The 15,323-nt window shown below is 30.6% G+C and overlaps 2 protein-coding genes across 3 annotated transcripts; one reads left to right on the forward strand and one right to left on the reverse strand.

Annotated features, from left to right (window-relative positions):
- Positions 1-200: 200 nt before the first annotated feature.
- Positions 201-5,459, forward strand: LOC112749516 (zinc finger CCCH domain-containing protein 6). Of its 2 annotated transcripts, XM_025797789.3 has the most exons (5): positions 201-670; positions 3,090-3,296; positions 3,473-3,597; positions 3,687-4,483; positions 4,577-5,459. In XM_025797789.3, exons 1-5 carry the CDS (start codon positions 605-607, stop codon positions 4,960-4,962), a joined length of 1,581 nt encoding a protein of 526 aa, XP_025653574.1. In that variant the 5' UTR covers positions 201-604; the 3' UTR covers positions 4,963-5,459. The 2 variants fall into 2 exon arrangements, with proteins under 2 accessions (XP_025653574.1, XP_025653573.1); XM_025797788.3 differs by having other exon boundaries at positions 3,687-5,459.
- Positions 5,460-12,193: 6,734 nt separating this feature from the next.
- Positions 12,194-14,782, reverse strand: LOC112749518 (peptidyl-prolyl cis-trans isomerase Pin1). Its single transcript, XM_025797790.3, has 2 exons — positions 14,230-14,782; positions 12,194-12,598 (listed from the first exon to the last, which is right to left on the reverse strand). The coding sequence occupies exons 1-2, from the start codon at positions 14,486-14,488 to the stop codon at positions 12,474-12,476; spliced, it is 384 nt and encodes a 127-aa protein (XP_025653575.1). The 5' UTR covers positions 14,489-14,782; the 3' UTR covers positions 12,194-12,473.
- Positions 14,783-15,323: the final 541 nt, after the last annotated feature.

A 15,323-nucleotide genomic window follows, 5' to 3' on the forward strand; every position in this document is an offset into this window, starting at 1 on the left:
TAATTAGATCAACCCAAATTAATTTTTAGAACTTTAGATTTAAGTCATTTAACTAATCAAAATCAGTTTGTTTGTTTTGAGTTTTGACTAAATTTTGATTTGGAATGATAAATTAAACCAAATTACAGGTAGGTGATTTTTTGAAAAAAGATTTTATATTTTTATGTAGAAATAAATAATTCACACGGTGACCAAACGTCACGTAAGACGTAACAGAATATAAACAAAACCGAGCCTAAATGTCGCATGCTTCTAGGGTTTTCAGTTTCCTTCCCCAGACCACCCCTTCCCCTTCCCCTTCCCCTCCCCCTTCCCCTTCCCTCTCCTATTTCTTTATCAACTGTGCTTAGCGCAGAGAGAGAAAACGAGAACCACAACAATCACATCATAAACAGAAAAAAAAATATCAAAGGAGAAAATCGCTCTTTTTTTTTTTTGTTTTTTAACTAGTGTTTTTATTCTCGGTCCTTTTTTGTTCTTCAGATTTGCTTCATCTGATTTAGGAATTTTTCTCGAACACCTTTTCTCCGATTCGATCTGTTTTTTCGTTCTCGAATTTTGGTTTGTGAGAGTTAAAGAGCTGCAAAAATCTCTGAGATTAAATATGAAGCGGGCAAGGAAATCGAAATCGAACAGGGTTTCGTGGGCTCCTGCGTCTAATTTGTGTCAGGTATAACCCCATAGCATTCCTTCATTAATCACTCTTTTAAGAAAGTTTTTATGCTTTCGATTTGTTCTTTTTTGTGTTCCCTCTCTCTCTGGTCGCTTATTGATCCTTTTCCTTCAGGGTTCTACGCCAATTCGATCTCTCTCAAATCCTTGTTTATTTATTCTCTCTTAAATTTTAATTTTATTTTCGTATTTCAAGTCTGTAAGTTTAATTGATAAAATAAAATCTGGAAATTTAGTTCATATATAAGAAAAATAAAATCTGGAAAATTAGTTGATATAAGAAAATATGTGAATTTGGTACAATGAACTTTGTAAAATTGAAAAAAAAAATAAAAGATAATGAGTATATTCATATTGTTGTTAGGTTTATTTAATTTTTCAAACTAAATAAGACTTATACCAATAATCATCAATCAACGTAGAATATTATTATCTTAATGGTCGAAATTTGAAAATTGTGCAATAATAATAATATAAGAACAAGATGGATCTCAAGAATTGGTGTGTCGGTGGGCAATTTTGTAATCTGCTAAACCTTTGATACATTGAATCGTATCAAGTGCCAGAGCTGGTGGGGCATGCGAGTTTCTCACCGAAGATCTTTATGCGATGCTTTTTTAATGATTATGAATTAAGAAATTAATTAATAAATATGAATAATAATTGATAGATAAGAAGCGTATACAATGTTACATTCATATGAGAAAAGAGGATGGCAACAAAATAAATAAATAATAAAAGAAGGAAAAGGAAATATGCATGTTCATATGATTATATAAATCACTAATTGACTATGAAAATTCACCAGTTATTTTTATGATAAAAAATTATATCTAAAAATTTATATATAATATAAAGTTAATATCTAAAAATCGTATAATTGTAGGTGGGCACCATCATTGATATATTAATATGACATAAGCTTATTACAGTTTTAGAATAATGAGTATTTCTGAAGTTAATTTGGAAAGTGCTCGGATATTGTACAAAGGATAGAGACTGGAACATAGGACTGTAACGTAGATTCGCCTAATGAATTGAAATCAATCCAGCTTTTTATGCATTGGTTGCCAATCCATTAAGATTACCTATAAAATAACTCTTGCATTACCACATAAGTGAAAATGAGATTGAGGATTCATTAAATATTTTCGGTAATAATAAATAATTGACAATTTGCTTTTGTAATTCATTTATTTTTTACAGATTTTTCTAAAAATTACCAAATTTATTCCAGACTGTATTGTTTGTTTCCCTGAGTTTTTTTATCTCACCAATTAAAGGTTGACATGTGAAAAATAAAATAAAGTTCTAATTTGCAATAATTTATTTTAAAAAAATAAATATATAACAAATACATTAAAAATTTTAATTTAATAATTTTTTGCTAAAAATTTCTCTAATAATATTAACAAGATTTTGTTAACAAAATTCTTTTTAAAAAATGATATTTAAAGTGATCTCTATATCATTAGGCCACAAACAACAGAAAGAGATTGACAAAAAGGACAAACGATATACGAAATATGAAGAACAAATAAGTGTTGTAAATAGATTCCATGCTTTTCAAATAGGAACACTGCTAGGACATGTTTGTGAAGTTGCATCATAACAAAAGCTTTTTTCTCAACCATTATGCTAGTGAATCTCGGCATGCAAAAAACTATGTGATTCCTGAACTTCTTGTTGAACTAATTGTCTACTTGTTTTGTATGATTATCTTGTCTCAACTGGTGGTGCTCCTGATAAATAGTTTTCAGCTTGCATGGTTCATTAATGATGATTTCTAAAATATAGGGAGATATAGCAAGCCTAATTATCCTTAATGAGAAAGAAAAAGCATTGTTTCGGCAAAACTGCTGATTTCAATTAAGCTAAATTTATATGATTGATATAAGAGTAATATTACAAATTTGGTGGTGAAGTTTATGACTGTGTGGTCTTGGTTAAGTAAATTCTATAACCTCATACTAAATTAGCAAACAAATGAGCCTCTCACATGGAACATATTGAGATTGTTCAGGAAGAAATCAAGTAAACTGTTGCAAGTATTTCGGAACAAAAGTTATAGAAGATTGGCATATGAAATTTTAAGCTTCTGATGCTATTGGCATAACAAGCAAAGAATGAAACTTGCTAGGACATGCATTTTTCTTTTTAAATGAATAGAAAACACGTTTGTTCAAAATGTAGCTGCTGGTGTTTAACATCATCTTTCAGAAGAATAAAAAATAGCATAAAAATCCTGAACTCATTGTAGTTTAAGATGATGTAGGCCACTAAAGCATTCTTGTTATTTCTCTGTTTTCTTGTTGGTTGACTTTAAGGAATATATTGGATGACTGATAAATCCATTTCAGCTTATTTGTGAAGTCTGTTTCTCCTCTTGGACTCTGACACTAGTGTTTACCTGACAGATCAAATTGTTTCTGTCTGACGACTGTCCTTCAAAAGTTGGACTGAAATCTCAAGATCATCTTCAAGCAAAGACATCTTCAATGTTGCCTTCAAGTACTAATGAACATATGGACTTACCTCCTGGATTTGAAGACAATCACTTCTTAAACCAGCCAAAGGTTGAACTCTCTCGCATCTCTCCAATTAAATGGGAGCGCCCTCCTCTGGTAATACTCATCAGCTCTTGATTAATCACACCATGTTGGATCTTTATTATTTCTCTATTGAAAGTTCGAATTATGCTTTGCAACTGTTCCACCCTGTTGCAATATATGTTAAGAGCTCTGTCTTGATTGCTTAAATATCTTTTGATCACAATTTTACTTGTTTCCTTTCTATTCAGTTTGCTTTCAGACATGATTGGCGCGTTGCTGCTGGTGAAGAAAGTAAGGAGAAAATGGATCAAAAGCTAAGAGAAATGAAAGTGCTTGAAGCAGTTTATCCTCGCATTTCTGCCATACCTCCCAGGTAATAAACAAACTGTCACATGTTACAAAGTCCTAGTATTAATTGATTTCCTGTTTTACTAATTTCAGTTTTTTTATTTGGTTGTGTAGCCCTTCTGTTTCTCATGATGTAGACAAGGAAGGTTATGATGATAACCACACTCCTCTCATCCCTATCATTCCCATTGAGGAGGAAGATTCGATGGATATTAATCCTGAAGTGTCAGACGCAAAACTCGCAGATACCCCCACTAAATTGCTGTCACAAAACTTGCAGCAATATATAGCAGCTGCAACACCTATTAATTCACAATGCAACACCTCTGCTGCTGTTCCCTTATCTGCAGGTGGAAACTCCATGCTGGCAATTTCTCCTGGTTCGGAACCAGATTTAGCTGCAGCCTCAGCTCTGGTAGCAGCAGCCATTTTGAAGAGTAATGAGCAAGGAAACCCAATTGATATGGATCTACTTGTTAAAATATTTAATGACCCAATAATGATAGAGAAATTGGTTAACCAACGGGGAACTGCAACCGCCACCATAACTACCTCTTCAAATACTGGGTTGAAATCTGCTGCTTCTGGGACTACACCCACAAGCACAGTTGGTTTAGTACCTTCTTCTGCTCCAAAGCAAGCAACTTCCTTAGCCTCCATGTTTCAATCTACACTTAATAAGCCAGCAATTCCCCCAGTTCCATTGTCTAGGCCTTCCTCTGGTAATTTAGTAACTAGCTCAGTTACCCTGCCTCCACAACCAACTACACAATCACCTTCACCTCCACCTCCACCTCCATCCACTTCTACATTTAATAAGCACAGGTCTGTCAACAATAACCATGTAACGAATGGAGCACTTCCCTCTTTAGAACCCCAGCCTCCTCCTCAAGATACAACTCTGTTATCTGGTATAAAGCGCACGTCATCATTACCTTGTGTGAATTCATCCAGTGAATTGAGCACAGTGCCTTTGAATTCAACTGCTGTGAATTTGCATGCAGGTGCGAACCAGGTGCGAGCAACGGCTGCCACAGTGGCTTATCAAACAAGTAGCACCGGTTCTTCTTTTGCAGTGAAGGATGCCAACTATTATAAGAACCTTATTAGGCAACATGGTGCAGATAAGCAAGACGGTCAAGAATCACTAATAGGTATCCGTCATAATAATTTCCAAGACTTTAAAATGCTACATAACCTTAAACAAAGGGAAGTGATATTCAAAAACCAGAAACCTTGCATATACTTTAACAGCTCAAGGGGTTGCCGAAATGGTGCAAATTGCCCCTATCAGCATGATATCTCAGCTCAGTGGGGAGCTGGTAATGACCTAGTGGCACAAAATGCAAAAAGAATGAAACTAGGTACAGAAGTTAATGGGAGGATATAATCTAAAGCAGCTTTTCAAATGATTAATAAACACAAAATGGAAAAAAAAAAAAAAAAAAAAACCTTTTTCTTGTTTCACCATGTACAGTGAACTTGCACAGACAAAAGGGGGACGGGGGAAGAGTGGAAATTGGGTTACAGTTAGGCTTTATCAGTTTTTGACATTTTTATCTTTTCAGTTTCTTTTTTTAAATTTCCTTTGGTGATAGGTTTCTAGATTTATTTTGGGGAATTCTCCTACATGAACAATGAGAACTTGGACCTTGGGTTGGTAGTTTTTTGTTTGACCGGGTCAGAGGTTTGGGTTTGACAAATTGGTGGTCTCTTTTGCTTTTGCATTACATTTGCTATGATGGTAAACCGGTTGACTATGTTTCGTGAACGGTGGCCATCTGCCAATGCCAACCCAGAACTGATAATGAGATGTAGTTAAACAATTAAAAACTATTAAAATTATAAGTAATTATGGGAAAGATGAAAATTCTTAAAGAGTACTAATCTCTTGCATTGAACAAGACTAAATAATTTGATGCCGAAGAATGATATGTATTTTAACAGATAAATAAGAATTTTGGAGATTTTGAATCCTTAATCTTGTATCAATTGAAGAATCTATCGATATAAAATGAACGAGAATAAGAGTTTTATTTTAACATCTAAACCTAAAGGGGATTAATATCAAAATTCGTCCTATCATAATATTTTTTGAGATATAACTGATTTATAATAAAATTTATTAAAAATTTATTTATTCATTTATATTAAAAGCTTCAGTAATAAGAAATTGTTAAAAAGTTAAAATATTTAATCTAAAATTTATTAGGTACTAACTTAGGTATTCACTCTCAAAATTATCAGCGAATAAAGACCAAAAAAAAAAAAAAAAAAACAACTGAACTAGTCAATGAATCCGGTTAACTAGTTTTATTGGAGATGGTAAATGAAAACATCATTCGATGAAAGTGACATCATGTTACACTAGTGTACCAATAGGCAAATAACACCTATTATATGATTTATTTATTTATCTATTAAATGTTTAAAAATAATAAAAATTGAATTAGTCAATATGACAAATAGCTTATAATTTAGGTTTGCTTTGATAAAATTTTATCTTTTTTAGTAGTTTATCATAGATATCTTTTGAAAGAGAGTTTTTCAAGAGTTACCGCATTTGTGTTTGATAAAATTAAATTAAAATTAAAATTAATTTTTAATAATAATAATAATAATTATATTTTATAAAATAATTTTTTAAAATTTAAAAAGATTATAATAGATATGAATATAAAAAAATAAATATTAATTAATAAAATTATATTAAATTTTTAAATTTTAATAAATATAAATAAAGTTTAAAAATTTTTTGTTAATTGCTTTTAAAAATATCTCCAATTTTTAAAAGCACAAATACATTATCTTTTTTATTTTAACAAAAACGAAATGAAGTGTTTATATTTTTAAAAAATGCAAATATCTTTTCAAAAAATTTTATGAATTTAAGCTTTAATTAAAAAAAATAAAGAGTAAAATATTATTTTTGTGTTGTCCTTAATATTTAAATCGTCCTATTTGTATACTTAAGTTTAGTTTGGTAAAATTTTTACTTTATAAAAGTTGTAGCATTTATATTTGGTAAATTAAATCAAAAATAGCTTTTAATAAACACAAGCAACATCAATTGCGTTTAGTAAAATAGCTTTTGAAATTTAAAAATACTATAATAGACATAAATGCAAGCATTAAATTTAAAAATTAGTTAACATATGAGGTTATATTAGACTTTCAAATTTTGAAAAATATAAGTCAACTTTGAAAAGCTCTATTTTAGGTGCTTTCAAAAGTATCTCAATCTTTTAAAAGCTACAAGAACAAGCACATAATTTTTTTTATTTATCAACCACAAAACGAGGAGATTGAGCTTTTAAAAAGTACAAACACCTCTTCGAAAAACTTTACTTAGGGGTGTGCATGGCCCTGCCCGGCCCAAAGACCCGGCCCGACTCCGAACACTTTAGGGACTAATTTGGTGTGATTTCACCGGGTTTAGGGCCGGGTAAGGGTCTAAAAAATAAATCCGGTCATTATTTCGAGTCGGGTCCGGGGCATAGCTCGAGTCACCCGAACTCGGCCCGGTGGCCCGGTCATCATACACAATTAATATGTTGTGTTATTAGTGATAGATGATGGCTATTTTTACGTGGAATTTAAGAATTGTAAAACTTAATATTTTGTATTATTAATCATTATATATAAGACTATAAGTTAATATTTTATGTTTAAAATGCATAAGACTTTAGACTAATGCATAATATTGTGTTATTTGTATTGATTTAAATATTTGGTGCTATTAGACAATATTAGTATTGATTATGGTTATACTTTAATTTTAGAGAATAGTTAGTTCTTGTTATACTTTTCTAAGTGAATTTTACCATGTCAAATAATGGTTAGAGAGTCTTGAAAATTTGGATATTTTCACATGCTAGCTTACAAGAAGGTATCAAGTTAATGTAATGTTGACGGCTCGGTTTTCACTCGATTTTTATTCGGTATAATCGTGGCCCAAAAGTGTATAAGTTTTATTGGGTTTAGTGTCGGATTCGGGTCTAACAAATAGACCCGATATATATTTCGAATCGAGTCTGGGTCACATCAAATCCGACTTCACCCGACCCATGCACACCCCTAACTTTACCAAACTAGCCTTAATGTTTTAAAATCCACTCAACATTATCTTGTGTTAGCTCTGTGTATATTTTACTAACGTGTTGCACACAAACGCTTTTGTTCACCTTGTCAAATGCTAGATATACAAATAACGAATTAAACGTTAGGAAAAATTTTAAAATTTAGTCCACATATTAAATACAAAAACGATATTTTATTTTTTTAAAAATTCATTATAGGATTAACTAATAATATTTGATTGTATTAGAAATATAATGAATTTGATTTTTAAAAAGACTTTTTAGTTCATTTTAAAAATAACAGAGTAACTTTTTAGAATTTATTTTAAAAATACTAAAATACCCTCTTATAATTAAAAAGTTTAATTGTATTAATAAAAATTATATATTTTAAATTTTTTTTAAAATAGTTAAAGTGCCTTTTTAGGATTAAAATTTTTTTAATTGTAACAGATAAGAATTTTGAATTTGATTTTATAAAAACTGAAGTACCTTTTTAATTAATGGTGGTTTTTTTCATATCCTAACTAATTAAGGGTAAAAATTATCCTTCTTTGTTAGCATCATTCAAGATTAAACATGTGAAAATTTAGTCACCAAAAAAAAAAAACATGTGAAAATTTAATGTCATATCATTAATAAGTAAATAAATTATATTTAAACCCAATAATTTATATCTTTTTATACTTTCATCCCCAGATATTAATTAAATTTAAAAGTATATTTTAATCAACTAGCTAAAAAAAGACTAAAATATCTTTTTGAGTAATATTACAAAAGACTAAAGTATCTTTTCTAATATATTCTTGTATAGAAACATTTTAATTTTAAGGAGTTAGGTGTTATCTTAACCTAAAAGCATATTTTATTCTTTTTTAAAATTGACTACAAAAAGATATTTTAATAATTTTAAAATTAATTTAAAGGATATTTTAGTTTTTATGAAATCAAATTCAAAATTTTATTCTGTTACAATTAAAAACTTTAATCCTAAAAGAGTATTTTAGTCTTTTTAAAAAAATTAAATTATCTTATTTTTATTAATAAAGTTTAGGGGTGAATGCGAATCAGATCAGATTGGATATGGCCAAATTTCGATCCGATCCGTACTAAAATTATCGGATCGGATTGGATCCAATATCCGCATTTTTTAAAGTTGGATCCGATCCGATCCGCACATTTGCGGATCGGATCGGATCAGATATATTCGCAAAACACAAAAATATTTTTAAAAGTTTATTTTCATTAAAATAATTTCAATAAAATTTATTTTTTCTATTCTTTTAAATATGTTTACTCTTAAAATAATATTAAACATACTTTTCTTAAATAATAAATTAAAATAATACAACGTATGTGATAATTATTAGTTGAAATAAAACATAAAAAGTATATGTACTTATTTATTTCTTTATTTTTGCGGATACGCGGATATGCGAATACCAACACAAAATCTGCAATCCGATCCGATTAGTGTGTGGATCCAATCCGAAAACCTTGCGGATCGGATCCATATTTGCAATTTTCGGATCGGATTCAGATAAACACCGCGAATATGCGGATACGATCCATGAACACCCCTAATAAAGTTAAAAAATTTAATTATAAAAGGTATTTTAATATTTTTAAAATAAATCCTAACGGAATACTTTGTTATTTTAAAATGAACTAAAAAGGTATTTTAGTCTTTTTTTTTTTTTTTAATGAACCCATTCTACTTCTAATGTCACAAAAAAAAAACACTATTAATTAGTCCTATAAAAATATTTTACTATTTTTGTCCTTTTTTAAAAAATAAAAAATATTTTTGTGTTTTTAACATTTGAAATAAGTCTCATAGTTGATCCTAATGTTTAAATTATTCTATTTATGTGCCTAACATTTTAAAATTGATTGAATATTGTCCTGCTATGCGGAGAAAATCGTCTACACGTGCAACCTCGTTAGTAAAATTTTAATAGAGTTGATTTTAAAACGTTAGGTCAATAATAGGACGATTTAAACGTTAAGAATAAATATTAAAGACGAAAATAATATTATATTCTAATAAAAAATATTTTTTTATAAGTTATACATGACGAAGGGTTTTTAGAAAATAAAGTTGTGCATTAATTCTTTCCATATTTCCGTTATATATAGTATATATTATACAGTATAAATGTATTTGTAAAAAGAAATACTTGTATATTTTGATTAGTGATTAATATATAGATGTAACTTTTAAGTAATTATTGTGCTCTTAAATAATTCTTTATTGATATAATTTCTTTTATAAAATCTACATTGGCTCATGGACTTACATTTTAGAAATCATATTTATAAAATTTTATTCTAGCTTCAAGATTTCTTAGGTAATTTTTAGAAAAATAAAAGTTTTAATCTATTTTATTCATGTTATAATATCAGTAATGTGAGTTATTTTTAGATTTTAATTTTGATACACTGTTAGTGTAAAACTCTTTTATATGTGTATTCAATTATATAATGTCATGTTAGTAAAAATAATTATTTTTTATATTCATCGCATAAACGGTCATCTAAGAGAACGATTATAATGTAAAACGTTTTACACTATTAGTGCATCAAAATTAAACTCTTATTTTTATTGTTTAAAGTTGATATAAAATATGAAAGAGAATCACTCAAATAAAGATGTTTAAAATGTCTTTTTTTAAGATATTTTTTAATAATTAAAATTCAATACATATAACTGATTAAATTGTATTATTTTTGTCAAAATTATATCAGACAAATTAATTTAACTAAAATTTTGATAAACTAAATTTTGAACCAGTGTAAATTAATATTTTTTTATAAAAAAATAATTATAATATCCCTATTATAAGAAATGATAAAATACTATAGAGTGGCTCCCAGCAATATGAAAATAATGTATACAAGCATGCAACAAAGTTCAAAACTCATAACAGAAAGCTCTACACGAATCTATTTTGGTGATAGTGGCTTCTAACATCAGGCTTTGCACCACACGTCAATGTGAGAGGGAAGGCGGCAATGCTCCCAAAATTAATAATTTATATATATAAGTCTCTAATTTTTAAGTTTGGTCTCCTTTTAATTTTTAATTTTTAATTTTTTTTTCTTCTTAATTTATATTTTTTATGTTGTCCTCTCTCAAAAAAATTTTTAGCTCCGCCCTTAGACTCCACAGTCCACAATGTCTATTGCGTGCAACGATGTAGAATCCAAAGCAAACGTTATTATTGTCTCCGTGGATTCCATGAAATGAAAGCTGGAAGAGTTTTAGGTATATCAAAAATACCGTGTTCCAGTTATTTTAATTGTTGATCTGAATTATAAAAAGTATATATAACATATATTAATTAAAATCAACGGATTAAAACAACTGAAATACCAGTATTTTCAGTACGTACACCTGATAACTTTCCAAAAAAGCTTTGGAACACCGATCTTATGATAGCACATCAACCACATCTAGATCTCGAGAAAGTAGCAGTGCCAACATTGTTCATAATGTTGCCATGCATGCGTCAGGAGTCGGATTTACCAGGCGGCATCAAGCTCTGGTGCACTTATGAAAGCCGTTGGATGAAAAGGGAAGCGTCAGCGTGGTTTTGATGAGAAAGAAAACAAGCCAAGAGATTGATCAAGAAAAAGTCTGGGCCAGTAATCTTATTGAATTTTAGCTAGCATGTAATTAATCTCACACCATTAAATCATCATTGATAGCTATTTAATGATTACTAATCACAAAAGTTGCTACCCCTTAACATTGCATCAATCATGTCACTGATTTTTTTTCGCTACTGAAAGAAAATTATCCGTCGTTCTACACAGTTCGAAATACAACTCAATGCGCATTACAAAATAAGTCGGATTTCGTATTACGCTTTAAGCACAATTTTGCTACTTCCATCTTTAACCAACAATATATATTTTACAGAGAGGTTTAAGTTACTTCAAAATAGCAAGCGTTGATATTCCATGCATTCAGCAGTTTTAATTTCGTGCACGTGCACGGGCGCCCGCGCGGAGGTTAACAAAAATACTCTATGCAACTAATTGTGATGATTACGGTTACGGATAAGGCTAAAAACACTTATTCTTTCACCTAAGAATAATTAGGACACTTATTAAGAAAGTAATAAAAAAATAGAATAATACTATACATTCAAATTTTTTTGTTAACCAAATTTAACTAAATTAGTCTAATAAAATAAAAATTAATTATAACTAACATTATTTTAAATTTTATTGTTTAACTTAGTTAAATTTAATTCATAAAAAAAAACTTGAATTTATAGTATTATTTTAAAAATTATCATTCAAAATCTAAAAATTTTATAAATATATTATATTTGTTAAGAAATTAGAAAATACATATTTGATTGCATATTCATTTGTTACTTGTGGCAAGAGCACTTGTACTTACTGTGAAATTTATTATTTTCCGAAGAAATAAAAATAAAAACCTAATAAACTCGTCAAAAAGTTGGTGCAAAAAGAAAAAAACGAAGAATAATTTAAACTAACATTCAAATCCATTCAATCATGCTGAAATTGCAATGGGAATTTTTGTTATATTATATTATACTTGTACATAATAGAGAGTGCAAATGTCATATGTCAGCATTCAACCATTCAAAGTTACGCATACAACTTCCAATTATAGAGAAAACAATAAAGCATCAATCATCCAAGGTTACGGCTATGCCATGTCTAAAATATTCGGTTAAGAAATATCCAGATGAACAATACTCGCACCAATCTAAAAAAAGATGTAATCTGTTCTCTCCAAGCAGGAGGAGCAACACAAAATTACTCCATGGTCCTGCAGTAATCAACCTGTTCTCATGATTATGTGAACTCCACTATCAGTATCCACTATGTCGCTTATCTCACCAACTTTCAGAGCGTAAGTTGCTTCTTCAAAAGGCTTCTGCATCTGGCCACGGCCAAAAGGACCTGCTTCCAAGAAATCAATTGATTCTCTCAGATTTGCAAAATTAGATACAAATGCAAATATTGACAGAAGGATCCAAGTCTAAAACATGGAAATAGAAGATGGTCAGGGATGGGGATATCAGATATGTAATCATGAAAAATTGAAAACAGGTAACAATAACTACCGCATAATACATACTTGACAAATTTACGCAATTTAAAGATCATTCAACCACAGGCTTTGTAAATTGAATTCTAGCAATATATGTTTTATCGACAGTTAGTCATAATTAACAGTCAAAGAACTACTGCACTGTTGTCATATATAAACTCTTTTAGTCTGTGTTCTGTACAATGACAAGAAATCATATCATAATCACACTTTGTAGAGATTAGAGAACACTAACAGCTTAGCTTTGTTCCATTAGGGGGGTTCGATATTCCCCATGTAGAGAGAAGATAGAACATATTACTTTGACAGGTGAAAATCAGACTGATTTTATTCTAAATTCAACACAAGTAAAAGAGTTTAAAAAAGAATTCTCCATTTATGGAAGTCTGCTGGAGAGAGACACAAAGGTGAGCTTCTGTATGCGTGTAGGTGTGAACGAAAAACTTTAGAAGTTTAAGTCTGAGGTTCCGTTAAAACATCAACAATCAAACAAGCAAACCATGCCTCTTGCACAGTACTTCAAATTAGTTACAATCAGCTACGAAATTCAAAATAGTTAGACCAATGGCATGACATTTTGAGCTGACTTTGTTTCTCAGTAGTAACCACTAACCACACATGGCAAAAAATTCATACAATGGAATGCCAGAGCCCGCTGTATACAAGAGTAATCGAAATAAAACGCTCAAGATCAGAAGAGATTCAATTCTCACAGGGGAAGGCTTCGGGTACCACTGGATACTAAAGTCCCCGCAAATCAAGAGCAAGTATTAAGACAAAAATTAAGGGAGCAAAATAGGAGCATCCACGGTTCATAGAACCTTAGATAAGGTAAAAAAAAGCTAAGACTAGACAACTCCCCCCCTCCCCCCCTCCACGGTTCTACCATTTAGCGTCTTCGGCGTGTGGAATTTCCTATCTCTTATGTAATTTTCCAACCTTCACTATGAATGGTAACATATTTATTGAGACTAATGCGACTTGTGTCAGTTACCAAAAATGACTCGACCACTAACTCAGTCCCGCGGGACATTTCTAACACAAGGCCGAAGATGGAATCGAAGAATATTTGCAACCACTCTCGAACCATCACATGGATTCCAACCCAACTGCCCATGATATAGTAAGAACGGAATGGAAGGGGGCAAAAACATGAACGATTCTATACGCAGACGTGAAAGCTCTATTGATATAAGCATACATTCTAGCCTATATCTTTATTTTGAGAGGAACGATTCCATCGTCTGAGACCACACATTCCTATGGTATCCAATTATTCATCCATCTTAGAGCTAATCCCTAATATGATTACAAATAACAAATTGCAGAGTGAACAACGACAATTTATAATGATACCTAATTACTCAAGCAAGATCTAAACATAATAGAAAATGTTAACAACGCTTTTCATTTCCTCTACTAAATAAATAGATATTTTCCCGGTTAAATTTGGAATTATACGAAGAAGAGAGGGACTGACCGAGATCTCCGCCGCGCTTGGCAGAGCTGCAATCGGAGAAGCGAGAGGCGATGTCCTCAAACTTGGCTTTGCCAGAAACGATGTCGTCACGGAAGGCCTTTAGCTGAGAGACGGCGCTGTCTCTGGTGGTGTTTTTGATGACCTGGCCTTCTGGATCCTTCCACGACGCCTTGCGCCTCGAACCTTGGTGCTTCACCAGTATGTGCGATGCCCTAACCTCACCTCCATCACCACCGTGCCTGTTGCTAGACGACGACATCTTCTTCGTCTTCTTCAGATGCTGCTTATGCTTCTCCTTCTGCTCCGCCGGCACCACCGGAGACTTCTTCCTCTTCCGATCGGACTCTATCTTCGCCGGAATTCCAGAGAGAGTGAGAAGAGATGTGTGAGTGAGAGGGCTCCGATTCAGAATCGCGAGTGCGGAAGCTTCAGCTATTTATAGAGTGGTTGGTTCGGGCTTCACGAAAAGGAAAGTAGTGAGGAAGAGATAATGTGTTCCCCAATCGAACATGCCTGTTCATTGTGAGCATCTGTGACGTTCGTTACAACTCCATCGTGCGGTCCACATCTATTGATCCAATGGATTTAGGGATTTTTAACTTTTTTACCAAAATATGTCTGCCTCTAAACTCTTCAAAGTATTAAGATAGCAAGAATGTTATTTACCCCCTAAAATTAATCACTAAAATCAATCATTAATATTTATATATAAGTATTTGTAAGTCACTAAAATATATATATATATATATAAATAAATATTTGTATATATTTTTAGTATGTATTTTATATTTTAATATATATTTAATAAAATTTTATTTTAATATATTGATAGTGTGAATGATCATTAAAAAAAATAAATAAATATAATTGTACAATTTTATAAAATGTTTTATACTGTATTTTTATGTATTTTATACTTTTTTTGTGAAATCATTTTTAATTTAAAGCAAGTAAGTTGAATTTTTAATAATGATATTATTATTTTAATTTTTGATAATGTCATTTCACGCATTATTTTTTTGTATTAGATATTTTTATAAATTATAAAAATAATAATATTATTATGAAAATATGAATGGCAATGTTAATTTTCT

The sequence above is a fragment of the Arachis hypogaea genome, chromosome 15 (genome assembly GCF_003086295.3).
Source record: "Arachis hypogaea cultivar Tifrunner chromosome 15, arahy.Tifrunner.gnm2.J5K5, whole genome shotgun sequence".
Taxonomy (NCBI): domain Eukaryota; kingdom Viridiplantae; phylum Streptophyta; class Magnoliopsida; order Fabales; family Fabaceae; genus Arachis; species Arachis hypogaea.

What these genes read in the sequence shown, in the direction of transcription:
- LOC112749518 (XM_025797790.3), bottom strand. Translation starts at nt 14,488, where the DNA reads ATGTCGTCGTCTAGCAACAGGCACGGTGGTGATGGAGGTGAGGTTAGG. An exon ending in CAAGCGCGGCGGAGATCTCG is followed by an intron (nt 12,599 to 14,229) that starts GTCAGTCCCTCT and finishes TCTTGGAAGCAG; the next exon opens with GTCCTTTTGGCCGTGGCCAG.
- LOC112749516 (XM_025797788.3), top strand. Translation starts at nt 605, where the DNA reads ATGAAGCGGGCAAGGAAATCGAAATCGAACAGGGTTTCGTGGGCTCCT. An exon ending in AATGGGAGCGCCCTCCTCTG is followed by an intron (nt 3,297 to 3,472) that starts GTAATACTCATC and finishes CTTTCTATTCAG; the next exon opens with TTTGCTTTCAGACATGATTG. An exon ending in ATTTCTGCCATACCTCCCAG is followed by an intron (nt 3,598 to 3,686) that starts GTAATAAACAAA and finishes TTGGTTGTGTAG; the next exon opens with CCCTTCTGTTTCTCATGATG.